General features: G+C 49.2%; 1 protein-coding gene across 8 annotated transcripts in view; it reads left to right on the top strand.

The window, feature by feature from the left end:
* Window positions 1-1,004: 1,004 nt before the first annotated feature.
* The window catches only part of tbc1d5 (TBC1 domain family, member 5), a 30,165-nt gene continuing 13,669 nt past the window's right edge, over window positions 1,005-17,500 (top strand). For 2 of the 8 annotated variants that reach the window (XM_035429045.1, XM_035429040.1), the window contains exons 1-8: window positions 1,005-1,153; window positions 5,169-5,341; window positions 13,040-13,109; window positions 13,240-13,355; window positions 14,972-15,038; window positions 15,895-16,003; window positions 17,028-17,117; window positions 17,454-17,500. The exon at window positions 17,454-17,500 is cut by the window's right edge and continues 28 nt beyond it. In XM_035429045.1, the coding sequence (XP_035284936.1) occupies window positions 13,259-13,355; window positions 14,972-15,038; window positions 15,895-16,003; window positions 17,028-17,117; window positions 17,454-17,500 (410 nt within the window). In that variant the 5' untranslated portion in view covers window positions 1,005-1,153; window positions 5,169-5,341; window positions 13,040-13,109; window positions 13,240-13,258. Of the gene's footprint in view, window positions 1,154-1,217; window positions 1,348-5,168; window positions 5,361-13,039; window positions 13,110-13,239; window positions 13,356-14,971; window positions 15,039-15,894; window positions 16,004-16,826; window positions 16,833-17,027; window positions 17,118-17,453 lie in introns of those variants that run through there. The other 6 variants (XM_035429046.1, XM_035429044.1, XM_035429043.1 and 3 more) reach the window with 5 other exon arrangements.

The raw sequence follows: 17,500 nt of genomic DNA, 5'->3' as shown, positions 1-17,500 counted from the left end.
GCAAGGCATAGCGCGCAGTACTTTAGTCTCTCTACCCGTGCGTCACAAACAGCACATAAAACAGGGCACCTTTCCTTTAAATCCTGCTGAAATCGATGCATTTGGACAACAATTCATTCAGCTTTTTGTAGTCATTCGCTTTATTTATTTTTATTTTTATTTGTTTGTTTCCTTAGTGAAACATGGCTGGGGGACTGCAGAGTGACTGCGCAGCTCAGCTGGGGGACTGCAGAGTGACTGCGCAGCTCAGTTGGGGGGCTAGAGAGTGACTGCGCAGCTCAGCTGGGGGGCTGCCGAGTGACTGCGCAGCTCAGCTGAGGGGCTGCAGAGTGACTGCGCAGCTCAGCTGGGGGACTGCAGAGTGACTGCGCAGCTCAGCTGGGGGGCTGCAGAATGACTGCGCAGCTCAGCTGGGGGGCTGCAGAGCGACTGCGCAGCTCGGCTAGGGGACTGCAGAGTGACTGCGCTGCTCGGCTGGGGTCTGCAGAGCGACTGCACAGCTCACCTGGGGGGCTGCAGAGCGACCGCGCAGTTCGGCTAGGGGACTGCAGAGTGACTGCGCAGCTCGGCTGGGGGACTGCAGAGTGACTGCGCAGCTCAGCTGGGGGGCTGCAGAGTGACTGCGCAGCTTGGCTGGGGGACTGCAGAGTGAAAAGTACCTGTCAGTGTGTGTTCAGGGACATTCATGCACTCTCTCTTTTGTACATACACTCTGCAGCAGCGATACAGGCTCACAACAGTAATTTCACAGCTCCAATTTCAGACAACTGTAAACGCCAGATATAAATTTCAGTGTTTATTTTGTTTGGCATTCTGCCTTGCGAACGCAATTATTCGGAACAGTAGGGAAATTGCACAAGGAACGGTTCTGCCAACATTAAGGCAAGCACACGAACGTCAATCAAAAATAAAAACAGAAAAAAACATCCGAAGAAATGTCTCTCTGTATCCCTGACGACATTTTCGCGTCTCCTCCAGCCTGAGCTCGACGAGGGTCGGATTTTTTTTACACTGTGGGAGAGCGAAGTCCGCTGAGCGGCTTCGTGTCCCTGGTCACATGCTCGGATCAGCTGATCGCTTCACATCCGCCTGACTGGGGAGTGTTTACGTTCACGTTCTGAGCTGCAGCAGCAGAAGCGCGTGATCTTTACAGGTAAATACAGTAAGCGCCACAAAGAGGGAAATGCTTTGAGGTTCTGTGGTCCGTCACCTTTAGTTTTTAGTGCGCGGTTCTGAATCCTGTCTTTTGCCTGTTCTGTCAAGTGTTCTGAGCGCGTCCCGGCCTGGGTCCGAGGCTCGTGCATCATCCCATCGTTCGGCAGATTGTCTTCCTGGTTGTATGAACATGTATGTAACCGATACAGATGGCGTCGTGCTTAGGAGCTCAATCATTGCCTTTAAAAAAATGATATCCTGTTCTAACTTCGCTATTCGAAAACGTCGCGTTCAGTCGTCTCGCCAGCTAATCTGTCTATTGAACGCTAACCGAAGGACAGCTGCTATTTTCCGAAAGACACAACGGCCATTTACTCTCTTGGATTATTGTAGATTATTCATTTAATCGAATTTACTCGGTACTGTAGCAGTCTGGTTATATGCTTAGTAAAATGATATCATGCGAATTTTGATGCATTTATAGTGCATTGGTCACTTGCTGTGAGTGAGCTTGGGAAAATGACCCAGCCGTCCCATTGTAAGCACAAGGTAGCTGGTAACATACAGTATTAGTATACTGAATAAACTTAATAAAACAACAGAAACCTTCGTGATACAAGCACCGAACATAAGAAGAAATTAGACAAAGCTACAAGACTATTTTGCTTTTTAATTAATCGGAGTCTAAATTCGAGGTTAAACCCCCCTCCTGCTTAGGTCACGTGTTTATGGGCCGAGGACTCGGATTGTACTGGTCAGGTCAGTGCGTTTTTTTGGCTTCTTTGATACGTCTCGTGACCTTTAGTCCCATGGAACACTCCAGTCTGAAATCTTGACTAGGTGGACGGTTTTTGGGTAAAGGGTTGACGTCACCGTGAAGGACTTGCACAGAAGTGCATGGGTCAGAAGAAAACTGATTTGATTTTCACGGTGTGGGGCTATATTGTTTTTGCAAATTTTGTTTTGTGTGTAGCGTATATTATTGGTAGGACTGTGGCCCTCTTAGATTATTTTATGTAGTCCCATTAGTTAAAATGAGAAGTAGAGGTGCACACAGTCGATAATAGCTTAGTCCGTTTTATGAGATGCACGCGTTTTTTTTTTGTTTTTTTTAAATGATCGGGGTAGCCACCGGCTGGTATTACAGTAGGAATAGCGCGCCCTTTGCGCGTGCGGCATTCTCCATTGTAATGGCCAAACTGTAGCCTAATTCTATGGCTCAGTTAACGTCTCTGATTGGCTGTTTTCGAAACAATGCTTTTACAGTTGCCCGACCACCATTGTGCTCTACAGTGACACCCAGGCAGACGGACCACGTCAACTCTCAGACAGCTTTACGTCAAAATATAAAAAAACGCGCAGTATGGTGACGTCTCCTGTAAATTGAATTCCCCCCTCCCTGGTTTCTTTTCTAATCAAACCCAGAGAAAATCACTACAGAAACGTCCAGCCACACAAAAGATGCATTTGTCACATGTCCTCATTTTACTTAAAATAGAACCCGTCCTGTCTCTCTTCTCGGGGGTTGTGCTGGGGCCAGAATCTGAATAATGTCACCTCAAAGAATAACTGATTTGTTCTCTTGGTGTGCCTTTTTAAAGCTCCCCAGTTGTCTAATACACTGTGCGCATTGATCTCGCAGTGGGTCGGTCGGTCGTGGCCATGATTAAGTCACACCACGAGCCCATTGAGTCTTCTTCATGCAGCCGCTCTTTCTCTCTACAGTGCAGGCGAGCTGCTATGATATGGATATGTTGGGATATGGAGGACAGCGCGCTGTGGATAGATTGGTTTTAAGCCTTAATCGATGCCTGCTGTCTGTCCGAATCGGATGTAATGCAATGTAACGTAATTCAATGTAAAGCACGTGCTGCTTCCGTGTTTTGATGGAGAGGACGCGGGGATATGAAATGTCGTTTTTTCAATGCCGGGTTATTTCCCGTCTGTACTCGAGCTCCTAGGGTTGGTCCGCGCTTTGTTCACGAGGAGCTGCTGGAGCGGTCGAACAGCTCTCTGTCTGTCTGTCTCCCTGTCTCTCTCTCTCTCTCTCTGTGTCTCTCTCTCTCTCTTTCTCCCTGGCTCTCTGTCTCTCTGTCTCTCTGTCTCCCTGGCTCTCTGGCTCTCAGTCTCCCTGTCTCCCTGTCTCTCTGTCTCCCTGTCTCTGTCTCTCTCTCTCTCTCTCTCTCTGTGTCTCTGTCTCCCTGTCTCTCTCTCTCTCTCTCTCTGTCTCTCTGTGTGTGTCTCTCTCTCTCTGTCTCCCTGTCTCTCTCTCTCTCTCTCTGTCTCTCTGTCTCTCTGTCTCTCTCTCTCTCTGTCTCCCTGTCTCTCTCTCTCTCTCTGTCTCTCTGTCTCTCTCTCTCTCTGTCTCTCTGTGTGTCTCTCTCTCTCTCTCTCTCTCTCTCTCTCTCTGTCTCTCTGTCTCCCTGTCGCGGGTCATCCTCTCCCTGCGTAACGTGGTGAATCAGCAGTAACAGCGTCGGCAGCACGGGACTGTAAGGAGCATCAGCAGCTATCAGCAGGCCGTGGAGGAATTTCAGGGTCATGTGACACCCCTGCAGGCTGCTCTGATTGGCTGGTGATGTTGGACATGTGAGACCGTTTAGTGAAGCTGCAAAGGCTGGGCTGCTGGGCAGAAGACCCTCCTGTGACACACAAACATGCACATGGACACACACATGCTGTCACACACAATCACACACGCACACACGATGTCTCACACACTCACACGCACACAAACACACATACTCACACACACAGGCACATGGACACACTCACACACACACCCATGCACGCACACTCAAACAGACTATCACACACACACACACACACACATGCACACACACACACACATGCATGGACACACACATGCACGCGCACTCACACACACACACAAGCTTACACACACACACACACGCATGCACGCACTCTCTCTCTCTCTCACACACACACACACACAGACCCATGCTAGAAGCTGCAGAGTGCTGGATTATTCCATATCACACAGGCAGGGCGGTTTGGATGCAAATGAGCCCCCTGCTGTTGCCATGAAACAGTCTGTTCATTTTAATTTTACAGCCCTGTGTAAAGCAGGTGAGGAAGCCAGCTTCTGCAGTCACAGTCACCTGCTTCAGCTTCTGCAGTCACAGTCACCTGCTTCAGCTTCTGCAGTCACAGTCACCTGCTTCAGCTTCTGCAGTCACAATCACCTGCTTCAGCTTCTGCAGTCACAGTCACAGTCACCTGCTTCAGCTTCTACAGTCACAGTCACCTGCTTCAGCTTCTACAGTCACAGTCACCTGCTTCAGCTTCTGCAGTCACAGTCACCTGCTTCAGCTTCTGCAGTCACAGTCACCTGCTTCTGCTTCTACAGTCAGTCACCTGCTTCTGCTTCTGCAGTCACAGTCACCTGCTTCAGCTTCTACAGTCACAGTCACCTGCTTCAGCTTCTGCAGTCACAGTCACCTGCTTCTGCTTCTACAGTCACAGTCACAATCACCTGCTTCAGCTTCTACAGTCACAGTCACCTGCTTCATCTTCTGCAGTCACAGTCACCTGCTTCTGCTTCTACAGTCACAGTCACCTGCTTCAGCTTCTGCAGTCACAGTCACCTGCTTCTGCTTCTACAGTCACTTTCTTCAGCTGCCATTTTCTCCAGGATGTTCTAGAAGGGCGATGATCAGGTGGTGGAGGTGGTGTTCTGACCCTCGTGTGTGGGTGTGTGCGTCTCTCCCTCCGCCCAGTCTATTCATTTAGGGGGTTGTTTGTTTAATTAAACAGTGGTTTGTCAGTTTAGTTTATTTGTGGCTATTAGTTCAGCTGAGTGGAACAGTAAGTGCTGGATGGACTTGATTATGAGAAATGGTGAGGTAGGTACTTTAGGTGTGTGTGTGTGTGTGTGTGTGTGTGTGTGTGCGTGCGTGCGTGCGTGCGTGGGTGTTTTACACTGTCCCTGCAGTTTGGAACAAGCCATGTCCCAGCAACCTGCTCTGATCACTGATTCATCTGTGTTTCAGGACCCCTCTGTGGGAGGAAACGGCTGAACGCCTGTCCCAGGAGAGAACGCCTGTCCCAGGTGTGAACGCCTGTCCCAGGAGAGAACGCCTGTCCCAGGAGAGAACGCCTGTCCCAGGAGAGAACGCCTGTCCCAGGAGAGAACGCCTGTCCCAGGAGAGAACGCCTGTCCCAGGTGAGAACGCCTGTCCCAGGTGTGTAACGGCCCAAGACTGCCTGCTCACACTCTTACCTGGCTGCCATGGTTACAGTCTACAGCAGTCACACTCTTACCTGGCTGCCATGGTTACAGTCTGCAGCAGTCACACTCTTACCTGGCTGCCATGGTTACAGTCTGCAGCAGTCACACTCTTACCTGGCCAGGTGAAACTAGTATACTCTGCATACTCAAAGTGTAATTATATAAACGTTAATTATACTGAACTATTCTGAAGTGTGTATTGGTGGACGTCAGGTAGTCTCCAGCATATAGTTTTTTTCACATGGTTGGCTGCTGTGGTTATAGCCTCTGAGCGTATTCCTGTTGTTCCTGAGCGTATTGAGTGTGTGGGCTGTGTTTAACTGGCGAATGGGGGGGGGGGGGGGGGGGGGGGGGGGGGGGGGCTTGGCGTTAAAATGGCCCGTGTCGCTGGGCGCGTGTTTCTTATGTATGTGCCACGTGTGTTTTTAGATTAGGTGCAGAATCATCCTGTCTGAGTGTGGTTGTATTTCTTTACTTTTCTCCAGGCCTATATTTTTAAGACACTGGAGCGTTGAAATGGTGCTTGTGATTTGTTACTGTAGCTCCAGTCAGTCCACTTCCCACTGTGCTGCTGCGTGTGTTTCAGTGTGTGTATTCCCAACCAGCCCGATTCCTCAGTGGGTCTAAAGTCATCCTTTTCACGTTCTCTGACAAAACTCTAAAAAAAAAAAACAAGCATAGATTAAAAAATTAAGCATGATCTTTCGTTTTCTTCAGCGATGTGCGTGTTGCTACACTAAAAATAAAATGGTATAATTAAATTTTTTTTTTTTAAATGTGATGCAAGTGTAACAGAGTTTCTCTGAGGTGTGGTTTTAAGTTCATTTTAAAATACACAAAATTACAGCATTTCTAATTTAACTGTCAAATTGCCAGAGTTGAGGACAAATCACGTTGAATGTTAAATTTACCTAAACTGTGAGTTTTCTTGTTTGTATTCCTTTGTGCGTATATTTATTTACCGATATTTGAGTTCTATATATATATATATGTATATATACGTTTATATTTGTATTAATGTACATATCTATTTATACATTCAATATGTATATAATGCACACGCACAAACTGGATGTGAAACGTGTGGGTTTGCATGTGTGTGTGCGTGCGTGCGTGCGTGCGTGCGTGCGTGCGTGTGTGTGTGCGTGCGTGTTTGTGCGCGTGTGTGCGTGCCTGCGTGTGAGTGTGTGTGTGTGCGTGTCCGTGCGTGCGTGTGAGTGTGTGTGTGTGCGCGTGTCCGTGCGTGTCCGTGCGTGTGTGTGTGTGTGTGCGTGTGAGTGTGTGTGTGTGTGTGTCCGTGCGTGTGTGTGTGTGTGTGTGTGCGTGCGTGTGTGTCCGTGCGTGTCCGTGCGTGTGTGTGCGTGTGTATATATATATATATACACATTCATAAGGCCCATTTCATCGGGAGGATCTTTAAAGCTGCAGCGCGGCATTCCAGTGTGTGATGAGCAGATGCCGTGGCATTATGCATAAACATAATGTCTGTTTGGACTGTCGATGCTGATTTATGGAGACAGGGCTCAGTTACCGCTGTAATGGATTTTGGGGACACCTTCGTCCTGTTGTTCCTGTAGTTAATAGCGGGAAGGTAAACCCATTTATTTTGGGTAATGCGTTGTATGTATGTGGGTGGAAGTGTTTTACCAATGATAATAAGTTGTGATTTATTAAACATGCACGGTTTTCATGAAATGAGACCTGAAACTTTGCAATATTTCTTTCAGAGTTGATTTTAGCTGGTGAATTTGGGAGCATAGAGTGGGCCAGAATTCATGTAACAAATCAAAATAAAGAAATAGCATTTTATTTAGCACTTTTCACACAATGTTTTTTCACCCCGGATGTGCACTTGCGTTTACGATGTCATTCGGGATGCAATAATAATCTACTCCCTATTAGGAATTAAGTCCACATGGAACTTTGGTTGTTTTTTCTTTCTTTTTTTCCATCACACTTGAACAGTTTTGCAGTCTCAGTGCCTGCTAATTTTATGCGTTATTCATAATGATGATGCTGTTATTGTATTTGTTTGTTCTTTTTTTTGGTGTGGTGTACGAAGACTATGACTGATCAAGCTCAGTGGCTGAGATCAGAGAAACAGCTGCAGAATCGCACATTTCATTCTAAATATGGACCGATGTTTTCCCAGAATGCACCCTGGCTCACTCGTGCCTCTCACAGTGCTGATATTGTGCTCCTTCGCTGTCCTGGAAAGCGATGAATTTGCGGTTCTGTCTTGTCCTTGGTATTATTAGAATGTTTGCCTTGAAAAATGTCAGTTTTTCCGCTTGATTTAGCAGTAACTGCTGTGAGGCCGGCTGGACACACAAAATAAACAGACGAACAAACACACAAACAGACAGACAGACAGACAAACAAAGAAACAGGCAAACAGACAAAGAAACAGACAAACAGGAGACAAACAAAGAAAAAGACAGACAAACAAACAGACAGATAAACAAACAGACAGACGGGTAAACAAACAAACAAACAGACAAACAAACAGACGAAGCTTGGAGCTGAAAGCATCCTCTGACGCAGGCTAGGGTTACACTGGTCTGATGTCTTTCCGTCCGCAGATAAAGGTGTCCAAGTAAGAGTGGTGATGTTTGGGAAGCGGGGTGAGGTTTAGCAGTAAATGAAAATCTCATGTGGTTATGCATGTGAGCATGTGGTGTGTCTGAAAAGTACTCTGTAACCCCAGCAGAGCAGAGCAGGTGGATAGCACCCTGGATTCTCCCAGGGGCAGGTACTGGCTGATTCTCCCAAGGGCAGTTACTGGCTGATTCTACCTGGGGCAGTTACTGGCTGATTCTCCCAGGGGCAGTTATAAAATCAAATCAATTTTACTTGTACATCACTTTTAACAGCAAACTGTCTCAAAGACACTTTACAGGGTAGCAGAGAAAGATGAAAAAACTACGCTTGAACCCCCAAATAGCACATGAAGTAAAAATATAAAAACTCCCCATTGGGGAGAAAAGCCCTCGGACCGTGGCGAGAAAAAAAACTCCCTGATGGGAAGAAATCTCGGGAGGAACCCGGCTACAGAGGGGGAGCCCATCCTCCGCTGGCCAGCCTGGTGTATAAAACAGTTACTGGCTGATTCTCCCTGGGGCAGTTACTGGCTGATTCTCCCTGGGGCAGTTACTGGCTGATTCTCCTTGGGGCAGTTAGTGGCTGATTCTCCCTGGGGCAGTTACTGGCTGATTCTCCCAGGGGCAGTTACTGGCTGATTCTCCTTGGGGCAGTTACTGGCTGATTCTCCCTGGGGCAGTTACTGGCTGATTCTCCCTGGGGCAGTTACTGGCTGATTCTCCTTTGGGCAGTTACTGGCTGATTCTCCCTGGGCCAGTTACTGGCTGATTAATCATTGTTTCATCCCGGGACGTTTGAGAGGGGAGAGAGTCGAGTAAAAGAGGCATTGAGTTTGCTTAATTAATCACAGCGATCTGCGCCAGGTTTGTCTCAGTGATAAGCCAGAAAAAACGCCAGACTGCTCCCAATTTATCACCCTACCCCCCCCCCCCCCCCCCCCCCCCCCCAACAAACTATCTGGCATCACTTAGAGTGACATTTAAAATGCGGGCCGGGCGGAGGGAGAGGGTAAGGGGGGAGGGGGGCGCATCCTGCTTTTCAGCTTCTTGTTATATTAGCTTCATGTAGACAAAGGAGCTTAAATTAGGGAGGAAAATCGAGCTTAATTGCACGACATCTGGTCCCGCCACAACACACTGTGCGCGTGGGGGGTGCTGCGTTAACCCTTCTGCTGAGCAGAGGGGTGCCACCGGCCCCTTCCCCCAGTTTCTGCCCCGTTCGCCCTCACTCTGGCCCTTTAACCCTTTCAAGAGAGGGTTTTTTTTTTGGGAATGTTTTTTTTTTTCCGCCCAAAATTCTGAATCGGTTTTCTAGAACTCCGCGGCTCTCAGTGACCAGCAGTGATTGTGACATCATAGAACAGAATAGAATCTTCAGTTAAGAACATTCCAGTCACATATTTTTGTGATCACACTCCTTAAAGGGTTAATTGCGTGGCCAGTAACCTGATGCATTGTGGGTTGATTTAGACTCCCCATATTTCTATCCTTTTTTGTTGATTCCTGCCTTGAAATGTCCTCAATGCGATGGTGTGTTTTCAGGTCTGTATCCGCTCCCCTGTCTGTTTTCATTAACCCTGTAATGACCGCGTTGAGGGACATGCTGTGGTGTTGCTGAACTCTGCCTCCTGCTCCTGCTCCTGCTTCATCCATGAATTAATATTTAATTATCTAATGAGCCTTTTCCAGCTCCATGGCTCAGCACCGCTAGTTTGTGAGATTTAGTCCCCAGAACGACATGTCGTTTAGAGCAGAATCAAAGGGTCACATGCTGACTACAGGCTGAAGAGGTTCGGTTCTAACTGTGTCTTTCGAACAAATTAAGCAAAAAACACTCCAAAAAAGAGCCATATGGTCTCCTGGGGTCCCCAGCCCTGGTTCCAGAGAGCCATATGGTCTGCTGGGGTCCCCAGCCCTGGTCCCAAGGAGCTGCAGGGTCTGCTGGAGTATTTACAGTACATTTATCAGAGTTCAAAGTTCAGTAATAAAAAATCCAGCTCATATGTATATGCACAGGTGTGTACATTTTTGCACACCTGTCCAGGTTCCAGTGATGGAACTCTTTTGCTCGGGTTACAGTTCTAGCCAGCTTTAGTGTATGCAGCACGATATGCAGGTTTGAATTCTGCACTAACTTGGTTCAGGAAAAACCTGATTTATCCTCTGCTTAATTAGGACGGGTTTCTCTGCAGCAGAGTTGTTTGCTTCTCGTGATCTTAATGTAAGAAGCGGTTACTGGCATGGATTTCGTCTTCACACAACAGAAGCACCGCCAGCCCCGCCCCACAGGCAGCTTTAGCACAGCCCGCTAAGTACCTGCCCTTGTTTTAGCAGAATTCCTCTTCTGTACCGCGATTAAACGCTTATTGGAAAAAGATTAGTTTTAGCTGCTAAATATTTCTTTGTTGCGGGAAAGTACAGTCCCTTCAGGGCTGGGTGGGCATTCGTCGGTTTCCCCGGGAAAGCGTGGAAAGTTTGGCGGAAGAGTTTGTCCTCTGCAGGACTGCCGCTGTGACCGATTGGTCGAGAGGAAGGTTCCGGGACCCGATTGTGTCCTAAAGAGCAGATTAATTAGGCTTTATTTCTTCCTGCCTTTCTGTGTGTAGCAGGTGGTTTTTGTCTGCAGAAACACAGGTTGTAAAATCCGGTCCCCTTTGCTCGCCTCTGATTGGCTGGTTTTAATCCGGTCCCCTTTGCTCGCCTCTGATTGGCTGGTTTTAATGAAGCGCGCTGCGTTTCTCGTTAACCTGAGAGATGAGGAAGACACGGCCATTTTGTTTTTCTGTGGTTAATTTTTAAAAGATTTTTCTCTCATTTGTTTAATTCTCTTGTTTGTTTTTGTAAAAGATGTGCTTTTAAGGACATCCTGGTGAAAATCAGGCGATTGGGTGTTTCTGTGAAAGGGACTGTCCGATTCCACGCCGCGAAGATGGACCGGCCTGTGGACTGTCTGTGCGAGGGGCCGTCAGTCCTGAGTTGCGTGTGAACAGCCTGCCCCCCCCCCCCCCCCCCCCCAGCTCTCCTTGTGATGTAACACTTCCCCATGGGCTACTTCCTGACTGCTGTGCAAATCATTCACTGGCAGAGAAACTCAGCTTTATGGGGGGGGGGGGGGGGCTGGGGGGACAGACACACAGACACTGGCTCTAGGACACAGACACTGGCTCTAGAACACAGACACTGGCTCTAGGACACAGACTCAGTCTCTGGAATACAGACACTGGCTCTAGGACACAGACACTGTTTCTAGGACAAAGACTCAGTCTCTAGGACACAGACACTGGCTCTAGGACACAGACTCAGTCTCTAGTACACAGACACTGGCTCTAGAGCACAGACACTGGCTCTAGAACACAGACACTGGCTCCAGAACACAGACTCAGGCTCTAGAACACAGACACTGGCTCTAGGACACAGACACTGTTTCTAGGACAAAGACTCAGTCTCTAGGACACAGACACTGGCTCTAGGACACAGACTCAGTCTCTAGTACACAGACACTGGCTCTAGAGCACAGACACTGGCTCTAGAACACAGACACTGGCTCCAGAACACAGACTCAGGCTCTAGAACACAGACTCAGGCTCTAGAACACAGATATGGGAAACACTTGTTTCTCTGTGGGAGTGTTCTGTTCTGGGAACAATCGAGCAGTGTTTGGCTGGGCATGTAAGAAGTCCCTCCTGAATGTGCACGTTCAGCAGAGCTCCACAAAGCCCTTTCCTTGGCGTTCATTCTCACATATTTGCCTGTTTTTCCATCCTAAGCCCCAGAAGCCTGCGCATTGCTGTCCCCGTGAGTGCTGAGTGTTCATGTGAGGCTGAAAACACTGATCATTTTTCAGACTGCCATCCCAGGTGTAGCCTGGAAAAAAAAAACAGGTCTGCGCTTCCTGTAGGAGCACACACATAGTACCATAAAGCACCCTCCCCCCTGCTCTCTCACTCTCATAAGATCTCTCTCTCTCTCCGTCTCTCTTTTCTCTCGGTCGTTCTTCGTCTCCTGTCGTCTTGTCACAGGTGTGTCTGGGTTTCATGGTTTTGTGCGTCTCTCTCAGTAGTCGCAGAAGCGGAACGTGGCCTAGATCTGCCGACGGGTGCTGGCAGTGCGCGTTTCGCATGTTTATAAATAGTCTGGCGAGAAAAGTTGTGACGCTGTAATTTTACTTCCTCTTACATCCAGTTTTTTTTTCTTCTTTTGTTTAAAATGGCAAAACTCAGCGTGCATTTAAGGAACTCTACCAGCTCCACTCTCAGCTTTATCTGGGGTCTGTGTGGGCCTGTGGCACAAGCCAGTGACCGCTAATGCTAATGCTAATGTAATGGTACCAGTGCACAGGCCCTGCTAATGCTAATGTAATGGTACCAGTGCACAGGCCCTGCTAATGCTAATGTAATGGTACCAGTGCACAGGCCCTGCTAATGCTAATGTAATGGTACCAGTGCACAGGCCCTGCTAATGCTAATGTAATGGTACCAGTGCACAGGCCCTGCTAATGCTAATGTAATGGTACCAGTGCACAGGCCCTGCTAATGCTAATGTAATGGTACCAGTGCACAGGCCCTGCTAATGCTAATGTAATGGTACCAGTGCTAATGCTAATGTAATAATACCAGTGCACAGGCCCTGCTAATGTAATGGTACCAGTGCACAGGCCCTGCTAATGTAATGGTACCAGTGCACAGGCCCTGCTAATGTAATGTAATGGTATCTGTTCCCAGGCCCTGCTAATGCTAATGTAATGGTATCTGTTCCCAGGCCCTGCTAATGCTAATGTAATGGTACCAGTTCCCAGGCCCTGCTAATGCTAATATAATGTCATTCAGTTTAGCCAGCTACCAAATGAAATGATTGGTGAATTTTGTGGACGTATAGTACGAACTAGAAGGATATATAAAAGAAGAGAAATGACCTTTCACTGTTTGACCAAGCTCCTGTCATAAGACGCACTCTTCTGTGTATGTCCTTATTGACGGGTGGTTTATGGTATTGATTACGCGTGTGTGTAATTAGCTGTGATTAATTATTGCAGATTTAATCCTCATGTGCTGAGTCCCGTCTGAAGGCCGTTCGATGAGGAGTGCAGCATCAGCAGCTTGGCAGTGAGTATCGCCACGCGTGGGGGAGGGGTGCTTGTGCATGATGGTCAGTACTGCGGCTGTTATAGGGTGCAGTACTGACGGTCTGTGTTGCAGGTGGCAGTACTGACGGTCTGTGCTGTGGCTGTTGCAGGTGGCAGTAGCTCTTTGACATGCAGCACCCCAACTTTGAGACGAGGCACCCCCTCCAGGCTGAGGAGCACGAGACGGGCATCGACCCCCTGCAGAACTTCAACAGGACCAGGCAGAGTGAGCGCCTTTCAGCCCCGTCATATCCATCACACCACCTTCATCATAATCATTACATCACACTTAGCACGATAATGTAACTGTAAAGTTGGGAGGTTACTCTGTTGAATGGAATGATTTGAATAATAGCTGCTGCTTCCACAGAAGTACTTCACTTTGAGAAGTTTACTTTTCCATTCTTACACATCTGCAGAGACAAGTCAGCTGCAAAACAAACAAGAAAGTACTTGGGCGCCCCCCTCAGAGTAAACAAGGCTTTCCTCGTCTGTACGTAAATAAACTTTGGGGGCTGTTCTCCAATGCCGAAGCTCGAGTTTGTGCACGCTGCAGATTTACTCTTAAACGGGCCGAAGGTGAGGCTGAGGCCTGCTCAGGTTAGCGGTGTTTGCTCGCGGGGTTACATTAGGCCGGCTGGGCTCAGCAGGGGCTGAGGCCTGCTCAGGTTAGCGGTGTTTGCTCGCGGGGTTACATTAGGCCGGCTGGGCTCAGCAGGGGCTGAGGCCTGCTCAGGTTAGCGGTGTTTGCTCGCGGGGTTACGTTAGGCCGGCTGGGCTCAGCAGGGGCTGAGGCCTGCTCAGGTTAGCGGTGTTTGCTCGCGGGGTTACATTAGGCCGGCTGGGCTCAGCAGGGGCTGAGGTCCAGATGCAGTCCTTCGCTTTTTTATCTTTATTGATTTTGGGCGTCGGGGTCAGACAGGTCCGAGCTTCGCAGCGCATGCACACGCATAACCGCAGATGAAAAGATGCATATTTTAGGGAATAAAGATTTAACCAAAAAAAGCACAATAATAAATTGCTAATTTTTGAATGGTTATTTTTTTTGTAAATTGCATTACATTACATTGTAAATTAGTATAATTGATGTGTATGTTTTATATATGCAGTCCAGGGACTGTACATCGAATCCAACAGACTCTCATTAATCAGCTGACAGTTTTCACAACAAAGTTTCTAAATATCTTTCACACTTTGACTTTTTTTTTTTTTTTTGGCATTTTTGCACCTCTAGTCTTTGTTCCGCACTCTTCAGGATGATTCTCACTCCAGAACAGTGCACAGACTAACTTGCATGTCTGTGTAAAAGCCGTTTCTCAGACTTCTCAAATCCAGCCCCTGGAGGATGTATTCTCTGTGTGTCTCTGAGAAGGATCGCTGTTCTGGGGTCAGTTTGAGCCTTTTGGCTCATGACCGATACAGTTGGGATATAGACGGGGAAACCTGATGCTGGATCAGTGATCCTGTGCCTTATGAGAAGCGCGACCTGATTAAACCTGAGCGGCCGATAGCTCACGCACTCCTGCAGCTGTGTAGTATCTGTCAGCTGTAGAATATGTTTGTGCACAGCGCCCCCAGTGGTTGGCGAGTTGTACTGCAGCTCCCTTTGGATTGATACGGAGGTCTGGAGGAAATGACAGTGTGAAATGTGGGTATCCTGGACCTGCACTAAGCATTAAAAGAGATGCCAGGTTAGGGTTAGGACATCGTTCAGGAAGGGGAGCCGGAAGTCTGGTATTTTTATTACATCACAAGCTGTGAAACTCCTGCAGCGATTTGTGTAAATGTGTGTGTCTGTGTGCGTGCGTGTGTGTTTAACATGTGTGTTTGTTTGTGCCGCAGGGGGTACACTGGAGAGCAGTGGAAGTGGGTCGTTCACGCAGTCAGAGAACATCTTTCTCTCCTACAGGTGAGCACATCACACTCTTCTATACGTGAGTGTGTGAGTGTGCATTTGTGTGTGTGTGTGTGTGTGTGAGCGTGTGTATGTGTGAGTGTGTGTGTGTGTGTGTGCGTGTATATGTGAGTGTTTGTGTGTGCGCGTGTGTGCGTGTGAGTGTGTGTGTGTGTGTGTGTGTGTGTGCATGTGTGTGTGTGTGTGTGTGTGCATGTGTGTGTGTGTGTGCGCATGTGTGTGTGTGTGTGCGCATGTGTGTGTGTGTGTATGTGCGCATGTGTGTGTGTGTGTGTGTGTGTGTGTGTGTGCATGTGTGTGTGTGTGCATGCTTATTTGCAGCAGTGTAAAGGAAGCTCATTACTGCAGCCGCGTGCACAGAGAACGAGGTTCTGGGTCAAACCCAGCAGAACCAGCTGCTCCGGGGGGGCAGAGGGGCTGGGCGTGGGGGGGTGGTGCAGGTGTGACCCCCCCCCCCCCCCCCGTTTGCTCCCACAGGAAGTGGAGTAATGCATGCGCACACGTCTGAAAGAGCGATGAAGAGTATTTAAAAGAACAAACTGTTCTCCTTATTATCAGCTGATACCAACAGAAAAAACTGTTTCACCAGTACCGTTTCCAGTAATTTGGCTGTACCCGTCTACACTGCAGTGCTACGGCTTTACGGTGTCAGCTCATTCATGTCAATGTTAAAAATGTAATATTTAGTTGTAGCACACGTCTATATGTACTGTGTAACTTACAAAGACACCACACTCTGGGGGTGGGGGTCGGAGAGCAGTGTTTATATTCACTGCTTTTGTCCTCATTTTCACTCGTCGTCCTCCGTGATTCTCCTCCTGTCTTTCTTTTTTCTTTCCCTCCTCCGCAGAAAAGAGTGGGATGAGTTATTTCTGCACAGTAACTACCTGGCCCGGATCCGGCAGGCCGGGCTCAACGGCCGGCTACGCAGCAGCCGCTTCCGCAGCGTGTGCTGGAAGGTGAGCGTGCGGACGTGTGCGGGAAGGTGAGCGTGCGGGAGGGTGCGGGAGGGTGAGCGTGCGGACGTGTGCGGGAGGGTGAGCGTGCGGACGTGTGCGGGAGGGTGAGCGTGTGCTGGAAGGTGAGCGTGCGGACGCGTGCGGGAGGGTGAGCGTGCGGGAGGGTGAGCGTGCGGACGTGTGCGGGAATGTGAGCGTGCGGAAGTGTGCGGGAATGTGAGCGTGCGGGAGGGTGAGCGTGCGGACGTGTGCGGGAGGGTGAGCGTGCGGGAGGGTGAGCGTGCGGACGTGTGCGGGAAGGTGAGCGTGCGGACGTGTGCGGGAAGGTAGCGTGCGGACGTGTGCGGGAAGGTAGCGTGCGGACGTGTGCGGGAAGGTAGCGTGCGGACGTGTGCTGGAAGGTGAGCGTGCGGTAAGGTGAGCGTGCGGAGGTGTTCTGGAAGGTGAGCGTGCGGACGTGTGCTGGAAGGTGAGCGTGCGGACGTGTGCGGGAAGGTGAGCGTGCGGACGTGTGCGGGAAGGTGAACGTGTGGACGTGTGCGGGAAGGTGAGCTTGCGGGAAGGTGAGCGTGCGGACGTGTTCTGGAAGGTGAGCGTGCGGACGTGTGCGGGAAGGTGAGCTTGCGGGAAGGTGAGCGTGCGGAGGTGTTCTGGAAGGTGAGCGTGCGGAGGTGTGCGGGAAGGTGAGCATGCGGACGTGTTCTGGAAGGTGAGCGTGCGGACGCGTGCGGGAAGGTGAGTGTGCGGACATGTGCGGGAAGGTGAGCTTGCGGGAAAGTGAGCGTGCGGACGTGTGCGGGAAGGTGAGCGTGCGGACGTGTGCTGGAAGGTGAGCATGCGGACGTGTGCGGGAAGGTGAGCGAGCGGAGGTGCGGGTGTCACGGGTTCCGTTTATATCTCCGTTTTACTGGCGCTCATCACCTCCACATGTGCTGCAAACAGGAGCCTGCTTGCTCTCTATTAGCAGTATTACTCTGTAGTTAAATGTGATGAATATTAATTAGGTAATGTTTTTTATTCCCAGCTGTATCTGGATGCTCTCCCAGAGGATAAAAATCAGTGGATCAATAAGACCAAGGAGCTGAGAGCTCAGTATGAGCGGATCAAAGAGACGGTCAGTATCCCCCGGTTACAGGCACACCCAGTTACAGTATCCCCCGGTTACAGGCGCACCCGGTTACAATATCCCTCAGTTACAGGCACACCTGATTACAGTATCCCTAGTTACAATCGCATCTGGTCACAGTATCTCTGGTTACAGGCACACTCGATTACAGTATCCCTGGTTATAGGCACACCCAGTTACAGTATTCTTGGTTACAGGTACACTCGGTTACAGTATCCCTGGTTACTGGTACACCCGGTTACAGTATCCCTGGTTACAGGTACACTCGGTTACAGTATCTCTGGTCTCTCTGACCACCTCTGACCACTCCTCCCTCTTCCACAGCACATAACTAACCCCCGAAAAGCTGCTGGGCACCAGGACCTGATGGT

This window comes from Anguilla anguilla, chromosome 8 (assembly GCF_013347855.1).
Source record: "Anguilla anguilla isolate fAngAng1 chromosome 8, fAngAng1.pri, whole genome shotgun sequence".
Classification (NCBI taxonomy): domain Eukaryota; kingdom Metazoa; phylum Chordata; class Actinopteri; order Anguilliformes; family Anguillidae; genus Anguilla; species Anguilla anguilla.
Note: the sequence above shows the minus strand (reverse complement) of the source record. Positions and strands in the feature narration are given on the sequence as shown.